Source organism: Saccoglossus kowalevskii, chromosome 8 (assembly GCF_978046115.1).
Source record: "Saccoglossus kowalevskii chromosome 8, keSacKowa6.1, whole genome shotgun sequence".
Taxonomy (NCBI): domain Eukaryota; kingdom Metazoa; phylum Hemichordata; class Enteropneusta; family Harrimaniidae; genus Saccoglossus; species Saccoglossus kowalevskii.
The window spans coordinates 37,875,703-37,898,142 of NC_140648.1; the positions used below are offsets into that span (position 1 = coordinate 37,875,703).

The window sequence follows — 22,440 nt, forward strand, 5'->3', positions numbered from 1 at the left end:
CGTGATCGCCTGTCTTTAGTGTATTAGTTGGTGCTGCCACATCAACAACACCGAGAAAACAAAAAACGACCAAAATCAAGGCAGATTTATGCCAAAAAATAAGCTACAGCGTTATCGCCTAAATGAATGGCGTTATTGGCATCTTTAGATAGTTAAGACATTAACTTATGCTAATTGCCTATGTGGATCACGAATTTAATGTTTGCCGCACTATTTATGCCGAAATCCTTTACAAGTGTGACGTTACTGACATTTACGTTTGATATAAAACGTAAAAATTACATTGAACATATCATCCAAAACACTTTGTTATCGACAAATCGCCATTGATAAAGCCTCGATGATTTGATTTATTTCTAAACACCATTGACTACTTCTCAGTTAGTTATTTCTTCATGGTTAAACACTTATAATACGTTTATATCGATATCGCTTAAAACCAAATATGATCTATTGATAACTCTTCTTGCTAAACACTTGTGCAATCGTTATTGCTTCCCAGCTAAACACTGTTTAATTGTTAACGTCGATATCGCCATTTAGTAGCAACTTCATGTCGATATCGACTTTCAGTCTAAACACTTGTTACCCCACCACGTCAATAACGACCCAGTGATGTCGTTCTCGCCTAATTAACAGCGTTATCGCCAAACGCTTCTCAATAACGCTGCGTTATTTTTGCACTAACGGCGCATAAATATCGATAACGATGTTAGAACAACGATAACGACAAATATACATCGATAACGACGTTTGGGCTTTCTGATTGGGTAATTTTAGTCGATATCGTCTTATATTTTTGTCGTTATTGCCATCGCTTAGTCGATATCGACGCATGCTATTTATTGCGCTAATGGCCCGTCATATGCGCCACTCTGTAGCGCCAAATGCTCCAGCAAACTGTTCCTTCACTGTACTCAATGAATGCTCCCATCTTTCTCAGTTGAGTTAGCACTTTGATAGCGTCTCCGGATGTGTTGGATAATAACACGAAACGCGGCATTGCTATGTATACGAATTTGCAGTAGACAGCGGTGGTGATCACAGTTACTAAACCGACATTGAATAGTCTTGCATTTGATTGAAAATGGTTCCAAGAAGTGGGAATTATGGGATATCATGGCAACTTCCGCCGTAGGACTCGGAGAAGGAGAGTTTTGCCGCGACAAGTGATAGTTTTGTTGCGAAGTAACAGAGCTTTCCCGCAACTAATTAAAGTTTTACTGTAATTAAAGTTTTACTGTAAACTATTAGTGTATTTCCGTGAAATAATAGGGCTTTTCCGTGGGTTCATGGAGTTTTCATGTGAAATAATGATGTTTTTTAGTTAGTAAAAATTAATGTTTTTCAGTTGAAAAAAAAGTAATAGTTTGTTTTTTTTCGTAAAATAGTAACATTTGCCGAGAAATAATTGGGTTTTGCCGGGAAATTATAGATCTTTGACGTGAAAAAAGATTTGTCGTTAACAATTAATGTTTTGCCGTGAAATTGTGGAGTTTTGTCGTGAAGTAACATAGTTTTGCTTTGAAATAATAGTATTTTGCCGTGAAGTAATAACGTTTTGCTGGAAGTAATATAGTTTTGCCGTGAAATAAAAGATTTTAGTCGTGAAGTAATACTGTTTTGCCGTCAAATAATAGAGTTTTGCCGCGATGAATTAGATATATGTTGTCACAAATGTCTTCCATCAAGTCAAGTTTGTATTTGAATATTAACCAATCGCATTGTCAAGTTAGATTGGAAAAGTCTAGCTGTGGTCAATAGCTCTTCTTTTGTCGGTCTTTAGTCTTTGTGATGGTATTTTAGTCATTTCCTGTACATTTGGTGTCATTACATTTGCTATTTTCAGATATTAGGATTTTTATAAACAAAGAAGAGCTATGCTTTCTCCCATAGACTTGCGTAACACAAACATGCCACGCCAAATGGCATCGCAAATAAAAGTCGATAAAAGTATACCAATTTCACATAGCACGCAACAGAAACTATAACCAATCGATAGTATGTTTATTAAACACTCGCCAGCACGAAAATCGTGACAAAAATCTGTTTGAAGTTGTTTTCCCGAGATTTAGCTCGGTTAAAGCGGGAGGGTCGTCACCTGCGCATGCGTCAGATGGTCATATCGTGTCATTGTTTACAAACAATCGTCTACCAATGAGCCTTAAGAATAAGGTATTAGGGTATTTAACATGAAAAACATTACTTGAATGTGTGACTGACTGACGTGTGACATGACGGGAAACTCGTATCTGATGTTCTCTGTTTTGATTCCTAAGATCTGGAGGAAAATACAAATGGATAACTGTACCTTGAAAATACTTTTTGTCTACCTTATATCGCGTTTCCCTGAAGGTGTACGGCGTATTTAGTGTCTGCTTGAATTAAATTACTTTTCAAATATTGTGATATGTTCTAAGCCATGCAGCAATTACAAACTTTAAAGCCGGGAAGTCGTCATCTGCGCATGCGTCAGATGGCCATAGCGTGTCATTGTTTACAAACAAGCGTCTACCCATGAGCCTTTGCGTTTTAGCATGAGTTGTTCTCGTCGCTTGGGACTCAATGCCCGCGCGTGCGCAGGTGACGACCCCTCCGCTCTAACCTAATGTTTTCCCGATAGCGTAGTCACATAGTTATCGTGTGCATTACACATACTGTAAGCAAATAACACCGAATAAACGGCAAGGTAAAGACTATGTCTAATTATAGTAAACACGTACTGCGTGCGTGACTCGAACCGGCGCTCGCGTACGGCACCTAATCGCCTAGCTACACGCCACTACACGTCTTCCCCTCGGCCACCGGGCATCCCCAAAAAAGGATGCTTAATAACCGAGCTTATTACGTGCAGAGAACGTGAAACCCGTCCACGCGATACGCGCCACACAGCATGGCCAGAATGCGGCAAAGGCCTTCAGATCTGGCTGTAGTAGGATGGTGAAAGTAATGATACAGCATTTTAACAGTGAATAAGTACTGAGAAATAATTTTTAAACTCATAGTTGCTGTCGACATAGGAAGTAAAGTAAGCAAATAACACCGAATAAACGGCAAGGTAAAGACTATGTCTAATTATAGTAAACACGTACTGCGTGCGTGACTCGAACCGGCGCTCGCGTACGGCACCTAATCGCCTAGCTACACGCCACTACACGTCTTCCCCTCGGCCACCGGGCATCCCCAAAAAAGGATGCTTAATAACCGAGCTTATTACGTGCAGAGAACGTGAAACCCGTCCACGCGATACGCGCCACACAGCATGGCCAGAATGCGGCAAAGGCCTTCAGATCTGGCTGTAGTAGGATGGTGAAAGTAATGGTACAGCATTTTAACAGTGAATAAGTACTGAGAAATAATTTTTAAACTCATAGTTGCTGTCGACATAGGAAGTAAAGTAAGCAAATAACACCGAATAAACGGCAAGGTAAAGACTATGTCTAATTATAGTAAACACGTACTGCGTGCGTGACTCGAACCGGCGCTCGCGTACGGCACCTAATCGCCTAGCTACACGCCACTACACGTCTTCCCCTCGGCCACCGGGCATCCCCAAAAAAGGATGCTTAATAACCGAGCTTATTACGTGCAGAGAACGTGAAACCCGTCCACGCGATACGCGATACTATAATTAGACATAGTCTTTACCTTGCCGTTTATTCGGTGTTATTTGCTTACTTTACTTCCTATGTCGACAGCAACTATGAGTTTAAAAATTATTTCTCAGTACTTATTCACTGTTAAAATGCTGTACCATTACTTTCACCATCCTACTACAGCCAGATCTGAAGGCCTTTGCCGCATTCTGGCCATGCTGTGTGGCGCGTATCGCGTGGACGGGTTTCACGTTCTCTGCACGTAATAAGCTCGGTTATTAAGCATCCTTTTTTGGGGATGCCCGGTGGCCGAGGGGAAGACGTGTAGTGGCGTGTAGCTAGGCGATTAGGTGCCGTACGCGAGCGCCGGTTCGAGTCACGCACGCAGTACGTGTTTACTATAATTAGACATAGTCTTTACCTTGCCGTTTATTCGGTGTTATTTGCTTACTTTACTTCCTATGTCGACAGCAACTATGAGTTTAAAAATTATTTCTCAGTACTTATTCACTGTTAAAATGCTGTACCATTACTTTCACCATCCTCCTACAGCCAGATCTGAAGGCCTTTGCCGCATTCTGGCCATGCTGTGTGGCGCGTATCGCGTGGACGGGTTTCACGTTCTCTGCACGTAATAAGCTCGGTTATTAAGCATCCTTTTTTGGGGATGCCCGGTGGCCGAGGGGAAGACGTGTAGTGGCGTGTAGCTAGGCGATTAGGTGCCGTACGCGAGCGCCGGTTCGAGTCACGCACGCAGTACGTGTTTACTATAATTAGACATAGTCTTTACCTTGCCGTTTATTCGGTGTTATTTGCTTACTTTACTTCCTATGTCGACAGCAACTATGAGTTTAAAAATTACACATACTGGACAGATACAGTCAACGTTAACCAACGTATGTCTCCAGTTATATAATATATTTGGGACAATGTAATGCAGGAAAAGTTAGATCATACATATACTTGCTGCCGCAGCAAAAATGCTTTAATTATGAAATCGACACCATGTCGGATTCAAGTGTCGATTTCTTACCTTAAAATGCTAAACAAAAAGTTCAGAGGGAATCGGGTGTTACGTTAATAACCATTGTTCATAATCGCTAACTTGATTTTATTCAAAACTGCACAAATCCCGCGTTTTCTGATGATATCCGACGATTTCATGAACGAAAATGGCCATCAGTCAGAATCAAGGGGGATTCGCACAGAGTTCTGGGTAAGTCAAGGAAATACTCGCTGTTACGGCACGCCTGATTGGCTGAAAATGAGAGTAACTTCCGTGTTTACAACACTTGTTTGTGTCTAGTGCGCAGACTCACAACTTAATTAAACCAAACGTCCACGATAATACGGAATAACGTCTAGTACTGTTTCGACCCATAAAAAGACCCCGAATCAAAAATTAACATCGAGGTCAACACGAGTCAAAATATCACCGCATTTAAAACAATATGACACCATCACAGTTGATCCGTCATATGATAATGCGCATATTACTTTACCCGTGTTGAACATGTGCACTACTGTGAAACGTATAAAGATGGAAATTTTGTCTTCCAGTCGTGGCGTTGTGCTCAAACATAAACACAATTCTCATTTTAAATACTGACAGAAAACTTAAATCCAGTCTTCATATACACTCAAATAATGCATTGAAATACTTGTCAATGAATGGTCCATATGAACATTTCTGCTTAGAAATCTTCCCATGGTGATTTTGATTATAACATAATCTAAATCTTACTTTAAGCCAATAAACTTTCCTTTGTGTTTAGTGCTGAGTTCATTTGTTAAGTACAACAGCCACTATTAGTGTTGGTGTCCAGAAATGGGACAGCCATCACACCTTTATGAGGAAAACGTCAAAACTCAATTATTTACGTTATTACATGTAATATTAGCATTATGAATCTGAATGCAAACACTGAATGAAAATACAGATGTAACAAAACGAGAAAACGCGCCGGTTTCATATCCAATTAAAAACAATGTAAGCAGAAATGTTCATATGTCGATGGAAGGCGATTTTGAAGTTGTTGTACAGTTAAGTAGAGAATACCCATAATTCTTTGCTTCATTATACATTTTTTTCTATTGTAATGCTATACATGCGAATATGTTTTAATATAGAATACCTGTGAATATGTGCACAGAACGGTGTTGGGTCAGTAAGTTACTTTTAGAGGGGTGGGTGCTTTATGAAGCATCATGACTTGGCGGCGAATGACTTGTTTGCTTGTTCATGGTATTATAGACAGCTGAAACTGCATAACATAAATACGAGACTACGTGACATAAATACGAGACTACATGACATGAATACGAGACTACATAACTGCATAACATAAATACGGGACTGCATAACATGAAGATGGGACTGCATAACATAAAGATAGGACTACATAACATAACGATAGGACTACATAACATAAAGATAGGACTGCATAACATAAAGATAGGACTGCATAACATAAAGATAGGACTGCATAACATAAAGATAGGACTGCATATCATAGAGATAGGACTGCATAACATAGATAGGACTGCATAACATAAAGATGGGACTGCATAACATAAAGATAGGACTGCATAACAAACATGGGACTGCATAACATAAAGATAGGACTGCATAACATAAAGTTAGGACTGCATAACATAAAGATATGACTGTATAACATAAAGATATGACTGCATAACATAAAGATAGGACTGCATAACATAAACATGGGACTGCATAACATAAACATGGGACTGCATAACATAAAGATAGGACTGCATAACATAAAGTTAGGACTGTATAACATAAAGATAGGACTGCATAACATAAAGATAGGACTGCATAACATAAAAAAAGGTCTACATAACATAAAGATAGAACATCACATAAGACAGTTATGGCGCTCCATACATATTTCAGGAGGTATACAAGTGTTTATTAAAATGATATTGTAAAGCATGTAAAACAATTATATAGTGACCTCGTAAATATTATATTTATATAGCTTAACAAATCCAACAAATTATAACACGTCATACTGTATGAGTTTACCAGATGTGTGAATAAACAGCTATTTTCAGACATACATATATGTTGAAGAACTTTATTATTAATGAATAGCATAAACTCTATCATTGACAATTAGAAGTGTGTTACTTATAATTCAAGAGAAATGAGTAGCACCCACAAATTATATATTATCATTGTTCACTGAAATAGAACCGATAAACGTTCATGTTTATTACACCATATTTCCAAATTTCCTGGCATTCCTGGCATCAGCTTTATTGCAATTGATGTTTATATCATGAACCTTTGTTGAAAGCTTTGACATCTTACAACACATACACAGACAAACTATCATGCATAAGAATACAAACACGATTAAAATAATGAGTGCTACAGCTACAATTTTATGGGAGTTATCAGATATCTCTTCTTCTGGGACTGTAGATGTAATAGCAGCAGGAGTGGGTACAGCTTGTATTATTATAGTAGTTTGGGCTACATTTGATATATGTCCTACATTGCCAACATCGTCAATAGCTCGGACGGAGAAGTAATAGGTGATGTTTGCTCCACGATATGGTAGTATAGCTGTCACCATTTCCTTCATACCACTTGCTTTTGGATCTGATAATGTGCCCTCAGTGAGATCATCATCAAACAGCCGTGCACTGTTATCAAAATCATTCACTAGCTTTGCAAAGTTTGTTTCATATCTCAGGTCATACAAAGAACCTGTGAAAATTAATTTAAATAAACCTAATACTGATAACTAAATAAAATGATTAAGGTAGCGAGAAGGGAAATTTTAACTTTTTTCTTGATTTTTCAAAAAATGATTACTAATGGTTACTTTAGACCTTGATACATCGTCCCAGATTTACGGAAGATCGAAATTGCGAAATAACGTTGCTCAAATTAGTGTTTTAAAACGCTAGCATAGTTCTCACAAACAATATTTTCGATTAAAAACGGCCACATGCCCTGAAAAAATCGAACAGAGCTTGAGCTTGTATGAATAATTTATTGGGCTTAAAAAACACGTCTCAAATTTAGTTATACTATAAATATTTGGTGGCCAGTCGATGAACAATTCGAAACTCAGGATTCGCATAGAAGTCCCTCAGGGCTGAAAATCATCGACCCTACTCTGGTTTACTTTATTTCACAACTTGCAGAGAAAACTGATTCGCGTAGTCTCTAATGTATCTCAGCCTAGTATTTTCTTTTTGAACTGAGGTCAAATTCCATCCGTTTGTCAAAATATATCGATGTTTTTCAGTGAATAATTTTGAAGCCTATCACAGCACAAAAAACACTATGTGAATCGACGCCAGAGATTGGATGGTACGACAACCCTTCAATTAGCGTCAAATGTGCTTTGTTACAACATCATTGTTTGGCTGAGAGTCACCTGATCGGAGCACGACCTGGGTCACAGAACTATATTTGTCCGTATTATCAACACGACCTCGCAAAAGAACCATACCCATATTTTCAATCTTTTTAGCGCGGAAGTTGACAACAAATGTAAAAAAAAAAAACTCGTGAATTTCATGGATTCGAATAAATAAAGCAAGCGATTGATAAGAATGATTATTAATATTTTCCCCGATGCTCTTCGAATTTTTATTTTTTTTTATTTCAAGGTAAGAAATGGCTAGTTGAAGTTGCATCGTCTTCAATGCGGCTGTTTCACCGCGATCAACTCATAGCTCTGTTGTAGTTTTGCGATGTAAAATAAAATATCATGTATTATAATAATAATACTTGTTTAATTATTTGGGATTTCGGCCCACAAATTACGAACATGATCCCCATGAATTACGGTCAATGTTTGTCCTGTCTCGGCTGATTGTGTTAATCGACGCCCTTCCTAAATTCAGTATGAAGAAACCAACGAAGATCGACATTCCCATAAGTCATTACATACCTGTCCCTTGGTCAAGGTCATCACCTGTAGCCGTCCATTCAAGTGTAACAGTCTGGTTTTCATAGGATGTACCACTAACACGTATATCCATTATTCGTGCGGGAGGGAATGGGTCGTCACTGGGATCACTCCAATCAATATAAGTCACACTGTCGTCCACCTTAATTCCTCCACCAGATGCAACTCTAATAAAATCACCAATGGATGTTGGTTCTTCTTCTGGAATTTGATCTAACAGACACGAAAATGTATATTCAAGATTGTTTAACTCAAACCGTTTATACGTTACACAACACAGTCTTTGAATAAACAATGACTCACAATAATTCCTTGGCATTGCTCCTCCTTTAATGGTTAGACTGAACACAGCAGCTCCTCCATTATCATCTGCAGCGACCTGAATGCTGTAATAACACGTGGTGCATGAAGACTCAACAAAATCTACAAAATACGCACTGTAAGTACCATCGTCCTTGGTTATATCAGCACCTGTATAAAAACAACATTATATTAAATAATTATAATAATTAGCTTTGAGGTACGAATGCACATAATGCAAGGTGTGATACTAAAAGATCCCTACCAGATCCATTGTCAGATAACTGTAAATCTACAGGAGAATGGGGACTTGGTCTCTCCACGGTGGCTATTACTTTTGCCTGCATAATCGGTGTATGGCCTTGTCTCAGATGTGCATAGATGATAACCATTGGTGGTGACTGGTCTACAAAACTGGAACTCGGAAAAGTGCTCAATCTCATTGGTTCTGTAGAAGGGTCAGCAGATCTTGAGTCGATATGTACTTCCACTGTCTGAGCATTGTAATCTGGATTATAGATATCATATGTCCATGTGCCAGACTGTAACACAGGTAAGATATGAATTATTCAGAATCAGGTTCAATCATTAATATTGTTTTTTTATTGTTGAATTTAAGCACATACCTCTGCTATACCGTCAATTCTGATTACTACTGAACGTTTGGCAGCGTTAGTGTGGTACTGGGCATCCGTGTGATCTATCACACTGCCATCTGGGCGAATCACCTGTACAACAATCTCGCTTGTACTTGAAAGGTCCCAAAAAAAGAAGAAATTCGTGTCCCGGCCAATAGTAGTGTCGAGATCAATATAACCAGTCTTAGTAAGTTTAGCATCAACAACGATCTTATCACTAACCAACTGTGAATATAAATAAAGATAATTTTGATTCACATGCACATGATGATCCATGCTTCCTGATCGACGGCTGCTGGAAGTACAGTTTGTTGTCATACTGACCTCTACAATTGTCTCCGTGTCTGACTTCATTCGTTCGGTCACCGATGCAGTGAAAGAATCGTGCAATGCCGTTGAAGTCACAAGTTCGGAATACCACGCAAATCGTCCACCCGTTTCTTCAGCAAGGTTCTGTAGTGTCTCGTCTGCGTCATCACCAAATGCCAAACAATCAACTCTCACCTCCTTCACCAGTAACTCTGGCAGTACATCTTCAATGTATGGTGAACTGTTCTCTTCGCCATCAGTGGTAAGGAATATGACTCCACCACCTGCATCACCAAATGGACTATTCTCTAGGACCTAGAATGCGGTACAATACTATGATTCAAGTAATATGTTCAATGTTTTATTACAAATTGAAAAGTAGTTCGTTCATATACTGTACATGAAATATATAGCACATACCTCTATGCCAAGCTCTAATCCACATCCAATACAGGTTGAGCCACCTGTGTTACTTGGAAGTTTCGAAATCAGATCCATTCTGGTTTCTTCACTGTCCAATTTGGTGAGGTCTGCGACTACGAGTGCATCTGTGTCAAATCTGACAATGCCAACCCAAGTGTCATTAGGGAGTGTGTTTCCAATGTATCTTGTGGCTGCTTGTAGCTGAAGATCAACGCGGTTATACTAAAATAAAGAATACATTAATCACATCGGTTACATAAACTGTTACTGTGAACAGAAGTAACCTCTAAATAAAATGAAAATAAATGATGCACTTACTGAATCCATGCTGCCAGAAAGATCCATAACCAACACTGTCCGAAATGGAGTTTCTTTCACAATACTGAATATTGGACTCGTGTCTAAGCCATCTTTTGGTGGGTTTGCATTATTAGTAAAATCCGGCGTCGTAAGCATTACATCCCATGCGCTCTTCCATACACATTGAGCATTGTGTTTGTTTGGTGCAAACGAGTTATGTCTTGATTTAGAGTCACCATCTTCTTCACTGTGACAGAAATCTGTCACCTTGAAAAGCAACCCAATATGAAAGTAATAAAAGAGTACATACAATATACATGCATTTTGACAATTGACAGCATTTGGTAGATAATTTAATTAATTTGTGAAATTTACATAAGTTAATGAATGTCTATATTACCATGATGCATGAACACAGTGAGAGAATGAATCAAATAGGTGATAACGTTGTTTCATTGTGAAGCAGATGGCTTGTCTTAGAGTGATTGTAAATGCCTTTTAGACAATGTTAATACATTGTAACTACAGTATTATGTCGAAGTTGATTATTCCAACTTTTTGAACAAGCGGCTCCAGTTTGATATAAATGGACACTACGAGGTAAGATAATTGGGTACAATTCTTTAGCTGCCCTCTACGTTCACATTAAAAAATCATAATACCTTCAAGTTTGAAAAATGATACGCGTTTCGCAGATTATCATACAATTGATATATATTGGCTATTCCTATATATGCCATCCATGTCATTGGTTGACTGTATTGTAATACTGTAATTATTTGGTGATTTTATTTTGCTGACAAACGAACATGGTTGGTTTGTGTATGGAACGAACGCTAAAAAAGCAACCATATTGTATGTGTATGTTATTTATTGTTCTTATCTATAATTTCACATAGTTTTGACCTTGTTGTGACAGTGGCTACAGTGCTTTAAATTTTTGCTTAAATCACCATTTGTAATTTTACAGCGAAGTCAAGAGTGACTTCCAATATGCGAGATGGCAGATTGAGAACAACAAATGCTTCATTACTGTTAGTATCGACTGGAGTCAACAGCCCCGCTAAATTATCCGGAAAAGAATTGGAAATAAATATTATTGTGAATGTTACACCCACTGACTGGTGGCAACTATGGCTTCCTACCTTTCACTGCATCGTTTCGGAATGATTGAAAACATAGACATCACCATTCATTCACTTTATTTCACATAGCCTAATGACAACTTTATATTAGATTACGATAACTTAGTGATCGCCTAGTCTGCCATAGTATTGCATCGTTATGGATGGAATTACAAATCAAATGTAAATTTCAGTTGCCCATTTCAATTCAATTTTACTGCTGTCAGTTTGCAGTTATTTAAGTGTTTAAATACTTATAAACATGTGCATCATATCAGAGTGTATTGACCTGTGCAAACAATGATTGGCAGAGATTGTATATATATAATGACTTTCACTGAAAGTAGGAAACGTTGTTAACGTTGCTAAACACTATTATTTTTACTAATATTTTATTGTAATTTTTTGTATTTATATAATTTTCTTGAGAATAAACCTATTCGATGATATATAGATTTCGAGGGTCAGTGAATATAATATAAACTATCAATGTAATATTTATTATCTAACTATCATTCAAAACAGTATGGTGAATTTGTTTGCGTGTATCTGTTGATCGACTTATTCAGCTGATTACTAGCGAATGGCTGTGTTATATCTGTCATCGTTTAGTCCCATGCGAGGTTCTGGGCGGAACTTGGTTCAGTGATTTGGAACTAATTACGAGATAACCGTCGCTATCCGGACTACTATTTCTGACAGTTGGTATTCGCAGTTACTAATATAGTGAACGATTAATCAAAAGATATGACGTGTCCAATACTTAGTGTGATTGGCTTTATGATTGAAGGTTACGCCTTAGAGTCTTTTAACTGCTTTGTAATTGGTTAGAGTTTTGAAAGTGAATAAAGTTGTTTTTAGTTGGTATGGCGAGGACACCACGAGAGGCGCAGTCTTGGGAGAGTCTTGGGCCAGCCTTGCGATAGTCTTGGGGACTTTTCCCCAGGGTGTGTCTTATAGAGTACTCGACTGACCGACTACAGACGAGAATTGAAACGTATTTTGTTGTGTGCGTCTATTTGACTGAAAGGTTTTAAGTGACTTTCCCGATCCCGTGCCTCAAGGTGACGCGATAGAGAGGCAAGACGAGACGATATTCCCCCCTGACACGTGTGGAGGACCTCAGAGAGAAGAATTTCCCCCTGATAACAGTACAGCTGCAAACAGTGCGTAATCAATGTAGTGTTCAGTGGTAGTAAAGTCATATTCAAATGCATTTCATGTTACTTTGGAATATGTAACAAAATTAGTCTAGCGGTAGCATTGTGAAATGGTAGTCATAGCGATAAATAACAAAACACTAACATAGTACTGATAAAATAGTACATATTTTACGTACTTGACATGGATACGCTATTCCGTCATAGCTATGTCGCAGCTAGTATCAAATAAGGTTAAATAGGTGGAACACCAACGTTACTATGAAGTATGTCTGATGGACTCACATGGATGATTCAACTGATTATTGGCGATCAGCTAGGATTACCCTTATAACCACTATAATCACTACCCTTATAACGGATCGCCAATCAACCTACTGTCTTATTTGTTGTATTATGTTTTACTTATTTATTAATTTACAATGGCGTTATTGTCATATTCAAATATACCCTGTCATCAATGAATGCATGTCTTGGGAATATAATTTAATAAACAAACTCACAGAATCAACATAGGTAACGTATAAGTAGGAGCCTGTTCCAGTATTGTCCTCATGTGGGTAGAATCTACATTCTCTTTTGTCCAAGGACCTTAAATCCGTGGTGTCAAGATCACATATCCTATGTTGTGAATCCCATGTATCACCTGTGATAGTCTCTGAGCATCTTGTGGGTTCCGCCTTGCCATCGTGAAGATAGAAGTGATTGTAATCTTCGGTAGGGTACTCATCAAACAAGCCCCATTGCAAATGTCCCCATTCGTGAACTATTACCTTACCTATACACAAAAACAAATCAATAATATGTACTTTTTCGGTCAACCTTGATCCAAAGTTGCTGTAGACACCGCCAGGCAATTACTATGCTTATTAAATCAGGTCAACCCATTATTGAGTTTGAAATTTAGTTTCAAATGAAAAGTTGCTGCGCAAAAAAATATAAAGAAACGACGCTCTCCCACGTCACTAAAATACGGCAACTAACCCGTCATGACCAGATACTATAGTGCATCAACTATCAGTCGTGCATACAAGTGTTCGAGTACAGTTACTTGTAACGAAAATTAAGAATTTAATTAAAATTAAAAAAAATTTCAGTCTGGTAGTTATTTTTTGGACATATACATTTTGTTCAGTATTATAGCGACGTGTTGACTGCTGCACCTGGTCACATAACGAATAATATATTTTTAATTAGCGTAACCTGGGTTGGAATGTCGGGTTGCAGCGTTTCTAAGCGTTGTATTGTCGCTCTGTATTCCCGTGGTGATAAATCATAAATATCCAAACCAATGCCCGGATGTCTCTAATGCCAACACATACTTTATGTGTTCAACACCAATTCGAGCTGTTTTTGACATTGACAATATTACTCGCTATGATGAAAACGAATGAAACGCTTGGAGATAAAATGTTTGGAGGTTTGGATGAGTTCCCTAGTCAGTCTACGTATGTTAGTAGCGTAGAAAAGGAGTAGTCTGCTCATATTTATTCGGGCGCGTCGACTTTTCTGCTGAAATATTTGATGATAACTATGGATAAATTGCGTTACAGCACCCACCCCCCACCCCTCCCCGGGCGTGGCGCTATCCAATTTGCAGTGGGACGACTCAACGGCTGGAAAATAAACAGTGAAAAAACACTGACACAAACCACGTTAGATTGGTGCTTACCTTGTGGTCCCCAGTTTGCTATAACAGTGTCTGAACCTGTAATCCAATTAGGTGTCAAGTGCATATATTCGCCAGGCTGCCCACAAGGTGAATGCTGAGATACATACGGATTATGACCATATATGGGGTTCGGATCGTCAATAATAATGTTGGCTGTATCATAGGACTCAGTTGTCGCTCTTACATGAGGATTGTATTTCCATGTATGTGGAATTACAATAGTTATGTCTTTAAAGTGAGCACGGTGACGTGTAGCTTCATAGAGATATGCAGAGGCTTCAGTGAATAAGTCCTTTAAATAAAATTAAACATCAACTTTCGTTTTGAATCAGTATCAGAAAGTCTTACAGCATACAAATAAACAATATGTGCCTCTTATTTTTATAAAATCTGTTCGTTCTAAATTATTTAATCGTCAGGACAAATTGGGTTCCGTTGCAAAAATGTTGTTCTTTAAACAACAAATATTTCACAAGGAAATAATGTAAGATGATGAAATGAATTATAAATGTACCTCAATATCGTCAATCATGGCTGCATTTTCCTCCACATCGCTATGTATGGCAATATGTATGGGTGTATACTTATTGTCTACCAGATAAATTGGATTACGTTCAGATCCGTGTACGATGTACAACGCGTTCACAGCTAAACATAACAGGACGAGTATCAAACGTGCCATTGTGGTATGAGATGTTGACAGAAGTGGTGTCTCATTTAATATGTCTCATCCTATTTATGGCTTGAACTTTGACCTATGGGTCTATTGTAATTGCGATGACCGTATATCAAAGTTAAACTCTGCAAAGCTCCTGTGTGAATACGAACGGGCAATGCTTTAGCTTACCCAGGCTAAAATGAGACAGTATGCAAATTATCTACTTAAGGTGCATGGTAATGGTTCCAATACTAACCATGTTTGCACAGGGTACCTATGTACCAAATTTGATCAAAATCTTATAAGTTTTTTGAGATTTTGCTTACACATGAAATAAGATAATTAAGATGCAAGTTACTACTTAACATACATGGACATGGCGCTAAAACTAGTCATGCCTGCGCATTATCCAAAGATACCTATGATATGTATTAAAGCGGAGGAGTCGTCACCTGCGCACGCGCGGGAATTGAGTCCCAAGCGACGATAACAACACAAGCTAAAAACGCAAAGGCTCATGGGTAGACGCATGTTTTTAAACAATGACATGCTATGGCCATCTGATGCATGCGCAGGCGACGACTCCCCCGCTTTAAATTTAGTTTTTGAGATTTTGCTTACACTATGCACAGACAGAAACACAGACACTAAACAAACTCATTACCTTGTGTGCTTTGCAGACACGGAAGCTAAAAATGACTGTCTTGGCGTGGGTTGACAACGCTGGTTGATAGATATGTATCATAATTTATTATCTTAATATCATTATTTATTATTTATTACCTATTGTAATACAACTATTTGCACAAATGAGCGCCATTTATCGCTGACTATTCAGGCATGTTTTAGTTTGCACTTGTTTGTATCGGTTGAATGCTTAGAATAGACTTGTTTTGATTCATTATTACTTTATAGGTGCTAGAAAAGTACTGTCTATTATATTACGGTTACTTGATGAAGGTAGCGTGACTATTATTTGTATACTTGTTTTCATCTTCTAATTGTGACTAAATAGCTACCAAAAGACCGAGGAAAGTATATATTTTTGGAATCGCCACACTTCAAGCTTTTCAAAAGTGTGTTTTCCATGCCCGTGTCTGCATTCTACGACGCGTTACTCAATCGAAGGGATGCAAATATCAACATAACGAATGGTGGCGAATAAACATTGCATTGTCTTGAATTAAGCTTTGAAACACTACTGAGGCTGCCTTGCTTCCCTTCAGAAAATCTACATTTTAACCACCTTACATGTTATTCTATTTTATGTTTACTTTATTATATGGAAGTTTATAGTGCATTTCATCAATTATTAAATAAATATGAAAATCGTAACTTTCAACACAAATGATAGTCTCGCTACCTTAAGTATTGTTATGTTAGTCCAAAGTTATACGCATTTCAACATGTTGATCACTGGTGTATTCACCTCACTTTAACATTGATTCCTATGGCTAAGAAGCACACTTTCAGTAATTACAATCCATTTTAATAGATATTACGTTATTGGTAGTTTAATAGATTTTTCACCCAATCATTGCCATGGCGTGGGATTAAGATCTTTACTTTCAGGATTAAGATCACGTTATAAATAAGGTTACTTTGACCATGGAAGGTACTAGTACCTTCCATGCTTTGATCTATAGAATTAGATATCACCCAAGTGAGTGTGTACGAAGTTGACTGCTGTCATACCTGTAATTTAGTTTTAGACCAACTGTGTAGTCAAGTTCGTATAAATGGTTAACCTGTATCCTGTTGGCTAATTCATGCGTGATTGACTGAATGCACGATCTCACAAAGGGATTCGGAAAGGGACCACCCGGGGATGTCGTTGATATAATACGAAACAACATACTCATTTATTATTTCGGTAGAGCATTTCTAACGATGACATCATATGCTATTAATTATATCAGCCGTGACTATCAGGGACTTGTAGAAATGTATAAAGTATAATGACGTCACTGAGGTCGGGCCATTAAAGTACAGGGTTGTGTAATAGCTATATTTATAATTTTAGCTATATTTATAATAAGTTATAATTTTAGATTCAAATTTAGAAAACTAAATTAGAAATATCTAAATCTATTTCTAAATTCATAAAGTTTAGATTCAAATCTAAAAAGCTAAATTAGAAATAATTAACTAAGACGCTATTTATATTAGAAGCTGGGAGGAAAGTAGGATATACATGTAGCATTTGCTGACTTTCCCAAATTACTAGATGTTGATGTTGAGGAAATTAATATATTCAAGACAATGGACGTATTTAATCTGCGGTTTTACAATCCCCTCTATGTATTAAGGTAGAAGCCTACTCATAAATTAACATGTACCCAGAAATTAATCATTTCGCACTAAATTGTACTCCAAGGCAATATGAGGATACTGACTTAAAAAAAGTTGGGAGGAAGTTGGAGAAATTGATGGTTGTATTAGTGGCATAAAAAGCATTATAAAGTCGCCATTTTGGAACTATTATAATGCTTTTACCACAGGTTCCTATGGCAGAGATATTATGCAATATCTCAAAACCTAGTCTGGTGACATAGGCTGAAAAAATGATATATTGTTAATGAAGGAGTACTTTTTGTTGTTCTGAATTATTTAAAAAAATCTTTAACACTGTGTTCTATGGAATTGTTCTAAAAATAGTGATTTTCAAGAAATATTTGGACATGTTTTTCAAAAAGCTTAACTGTAACACACAAAATAATGCTATTTCATTGTACCATGAGACATTAGCTTCATGATTGTACATAATAAACTAATGAACATCACAGTTGACCCGTCATATGAATGAACTTTGACCCAGACAATTATCCCCCAAGGTTTTCGATGACCGATTTCCGCGTGACCGGAGTGGAACAGAAATTTAACTTCGTAGGCGTGGGTTGACTGTACCACGTGATTAACTGAGAGAGAAAGCTTGTGTAGTAGTTAAAAAACATTGAATTTTGTGGAAGCATTTCAATCAAACTAGAGTTTGGGAGTCTCAAGTTCCAAATTAGACAGACTAAACTTACTAAGTTGCGTCTTGTTATTGGACTGAGCGAGCTGTTATCTCTAGAAGATACCTAGTACTGACAATGAAGGTACGATCTAATCCTGTGTGACCTAAGTGACGAAGAATCACAACAATTATTTGTCACACTATCATAGATACGATATAACTGTCAATCATAGCGTTGTTTCCATGTGTATGGGTATGCTGAGACCTCAGACAAATATTTAACATACTGCCATGGTAGTACCCAACCACTCAAACCATATTGCCATGGTAGTACCCAACCACTCAAACCATATTGCCATGTTTGCACCCAACAACTAAAACCATATTGCCATGGTAGTACCAAACCACTCAAACCATATTGCAATGGTAGTACCAAACCACTCAAACCATATTGCCATGGTAGTACCCAACCACTCAAACCATATTGCCATGGTAGTACCCAACCACTCAAACCATATTGCCATGGTAGTACCCAACCACTCAAACCATATTGCCATGGCAGTACCCAACCACTCAAACCATATTGCCATGGTAGTACCCAACCACTAAAATCATATTGCCATGGTAGTACCCAACCACTCAAACCATATTGCCATGGTAGTACCCAACCACTCAAACCATATTGCCATGGTAGTACCCAGCCACTCAAATTATATTGCCATGGTAGTACCCAACCACTCAAACCATATTGCCATGGTAGTACCCAACCACTCAAACCATATTGCCATGGTAGTACCCAACCACTCAAACCATATTGCCATGGCAGTACCCAACCACTCAAACCATATTGCCATGGTAGTACCCAACCACACAAAACATATTGTCATGGCAGTACCCAACCACTCAAACCATATTGCAATGATAGTACCCAACCACTCAAACCATATTGCCATGGTAGTAGCAACCACTCAAACCATATTGCCATGTTAGTACCCAACCACTCAAACCATATTGCCATGTTTGTACCCAACCACTAAAACCATATTGCCATGGTAGTACCCAACCACTCAAACCATATTTCCATGGTAGTACCAACCACTCAAACCATATTGTCATGGTACTGCCCAACCACTCAAACCGTATTGCCATAGTAGTACCCAACCACTCAAACCATATTGTCATGGTAGTACCCAACCACTCAATCCATATTGCCAAGATAGTACCCAACCACTCAAACCATATTGCTATGGTAGTACCCAACCATCAAACCATATTGTCATGGTAGTACCCAACCACTCAAACCATATTGCCATGGTAGTACCCAACCACTCAAACCATATTGCCATGGTAGTACCCAACCACTCAAACCATATTGCCATGGTAGTACCCAACCACTCAAACCATATTGCCATGGTAAAACCCAACCACTCAAACCACATTGCCATGGTATTACCCAACCGCTCAAACCATATTGCCCTGGTAGTATCCAACCACTCAAACCATATTGCCGTGGTAGTACCTAACCACTAAAACCATATTGCCACGGTAGTACCCAACCACTCAAACCATATTGCCATGGTAGTACACATCCACTCAAGCCATATTGTCATGGTCGTACCCAACCACTCAAACCATATTGTCATGGTAGTACCTAACCAGTCAAACAATACTGCCATGGTTGTACCCAACCACTCAAACCATACTGCCATGGTTGTACCCAACCACTAAAACCATATTGCTATGTTGTACCCAACCACTCAAACCATATTGCCATGGTAGTACCCAACCACTCAAACCATATTGCCATGGTAGTACCCAACCACTCAAACCATATTGCCATGGTAGTACATAACCACTCAAACCATATTGCCATGGTTGTACCCAACCACTAAAACCATATTGCCATGTTGTACCCAACCACTCAAACCATATTGCCATGGTAGTACCCAACCACTCAAACCATATTGCCATGGTAGTACCCAACCACTCAAACCATATTGCCATGGTAGTACCCAACCACTCAAAGCATACTGCCATGGTTGTACCCAACCACTCAATCCATATTGCCATGGTAGTACCTAACCACTCAAACCATACTGCCATGGTTGTACCCAACCACTCAAAACATTGCCATGGTAGTACCCAACCACTAAAACCATATTGCCATGGTAGTACCTAATCACTCAAACCATACTGCCATGGTTGTACCCAACCACTCAAACCATATTGCCATTTTAGTACCTAACCACTAAAACCATATTGCCATGGCAGTACCCAACCACTCAATCCATATTGCCATGGTAGTATCCAACCACTCGAATCATGTTGCCATGGTAGTACCCAACCACTCAAACCATATTGCCATGGTAGTACCCAACCACTCAAACCATATTTCCATGGTAGTACCAACCACTCAAACCATATTGTCATGGTACTGCCCAACCACTCAAACCGTATTGCCATAGTAGTACCCAACCACTCAAACCATATTGTCATGGTAGTACCCAACCACTCAATCCATATTGCCAAGGTAGTACCCAACCACTCAAACCATATTGCTATGGTAGTACCCAACCATCAAACCATATTGTCATGGTAGTACCCAACCACTCAAACCATATTGCCATGGTAGTACCCAACCACTCAAACCATATTGCCATGGTAGTACCCAACCACTCAAACCATATTGCCATGGTAGTACCCAACCACTCAAACCATATTGCCATGGTAAAACCCAACCACTCAAACCATATTGCCATGGTATTACCCAACCACTCAAACCATATAGCCCTGGTAGTACCCAACCACTCAAACCATATTGCCATGGTAGTATCCAACCACTCAAACCATATTGCCATGTTAGTACCTAACCACTAAAACCATATTGCCACGGTAGTACCCAACCACTCAAACCATATTGCCATGGTAGTACACATCCACTCAAGCCATATTGTCATGGTCGTAACCAACCACTCAAACCATATTGTCATGGTAGTACCTAACCAGTCAAACCATACTGCCATGGTTGTACCCAACCACTCGAACCATGTTGCCATGGTAGTACCCAACCACTCAAACCATATTGCCATGGTAGTACCCAACCACTCAAACCATATTTCCATGGTAGTACCAACCACTCAAACCATATTGTCATGGTACTGCCCAACCACTCAAACCGTATTGCCATAGTAGTACCCAACCACTCAAACCATATTGTCATGGTAGTACCCAACCACTCAATCCATATTGCCAAGATAGTACCCAACCACTCAAACCATATTGCTATGGTAGTACCCAACCATCAAACCATATTGTCATGGTAGTACCCAACCACTCAAACCATATTGCCATGGTAGTACCCAACCATCAAACCATATTGTTATGGTAGAACCCAACCACTCAAACCATATTGCCATGGTAGTACCCAACCACTCAAACCATATTGTCATGGTAGTACCCAACCACTCAAACCATATTGCCATGGTAGTACCCAACCACTCAAACCATATTGCCATGGTAAAACCCAACCACTCAAACCATATTGCCATGGTATTACCCAACCACTCAAACCATATTGCCATGGTAGTACCCAACCACTCAAACCATATTGCCATGGTAGTACCCAACCACTCAAACCATATTGCCATGGTAAAACCCAACCACTCAAACGATATTGCCATGGTAGTACACATCCACTCAAGCCATATTGTCATGATCGTACCCAACCACTCAAACCATATTGTCATGGTAGTACCTAACCAGTCAAACAATACTGCCATGGTTGTACCCAACCACTCAAACCATACTGCCATGGTTGTACCCAACCACTAAAACCATATTGCCATGTTGTACTCAACCACTCAAACCATATTGCCATGGTAGTACCCAACCACTCAAACCATATTGCCATGGTAGTACCCAACCACTCAAACCATATTGCCATGGTAGTACATAACCACTCAAACCATATTGCCATGGTTGTACCCAACCACTAAAACCATATTGCCATGTTGTACCCAACCACTCAAACCATATTGCCATGGTAGTACCCAACCACTCAAACCATATTGCCATGGTAGTACCCAACCACTCAAACCATATTGCCATGGTAGTACCCAACCACTCAAAGCATACTGCCATGGTTGTACCAACCACTCAATCCATATTGCCATGGTAGTACCTAACCACTCAAACCATACTGCCATGGTTGTACCCAACCACTCAAAACATTGCCATGGTAGTACCCAACCACTAAAACCATATTGCCATGGTAGTACCTAATCACTCAAACCATACTGCCATGGTTGTACCCAACCACTCAAACCATATTGCCATTTTAGTACCTAACC

The 22,440-nt window shown here is 38.7% G+C and overlaps 1 protein-coding gene across 1 annotated transcript; it reads right to left on the reverse strand.

The window, feature by feature from the left end:
• Positions 1 to 6,677: 6,677 nt before the first annotated feature.
• Positions 6,678 to 15,159, reverse strand: LOC100377258 (calcium-activated chloride channel regulator 1-like). The gene is made up of 11 exons (XM_002731380.4): positions 14,992 to 15,159; positions 14,478 to 14,769; positions 13,309 to 13,583; positions 10,540 to 10,788; positions 10,219 to 10,443; positions 9,814 to 10,113; positions 9,478 to 9,714; positions 9,117 to 9,393; positions 8,855 to 9,022; positions 8,534 to 8,764; positions 6,678 to 7,335 (listed from the first exon to the last, which is right to left on the reverse strand). The coding sequence occupies exons 1-11, from the start codon at positions 15,157 to 15,159 to the stop codon at positions 6,836 to 6,838; spliced, it is 2,922 nt and encodes a 973-aa protein (XP_002731426.2). The 3' UTR covers positions 6,678 to 6,835.
• Positions 15,160 to 22,440: the final 7,281 nt, after the last annotated feature.

What these genes read in the sequence shown, in the direction of transcription:
- LOC100377258 (XM_002731380.4), bottom strand. Translation starts at nt 15,159, where the DNA reads ATGGCACGTTTGATACTCGTCCTGTTATGTTTAGCTGTGAACGCGTTG. An exon ending in TTTCTGGCAGCATGGATTCA is followed by an intron (nt 10,444 to 10,539) that starts GTAAGTGCATCA and finishes TCTTTATTTTAG; the next exon opens with TATAACCGCGTTGATCTTCA. An exon ending in TGACCTTGACCAAGGGACAG is followed by an intron (nt 7,336 to 8,533) that starts GTATGTAATGAC and finishes TAATTTTCACAG; the next exon opens with GTTCTTTGTATGACCTGAGA.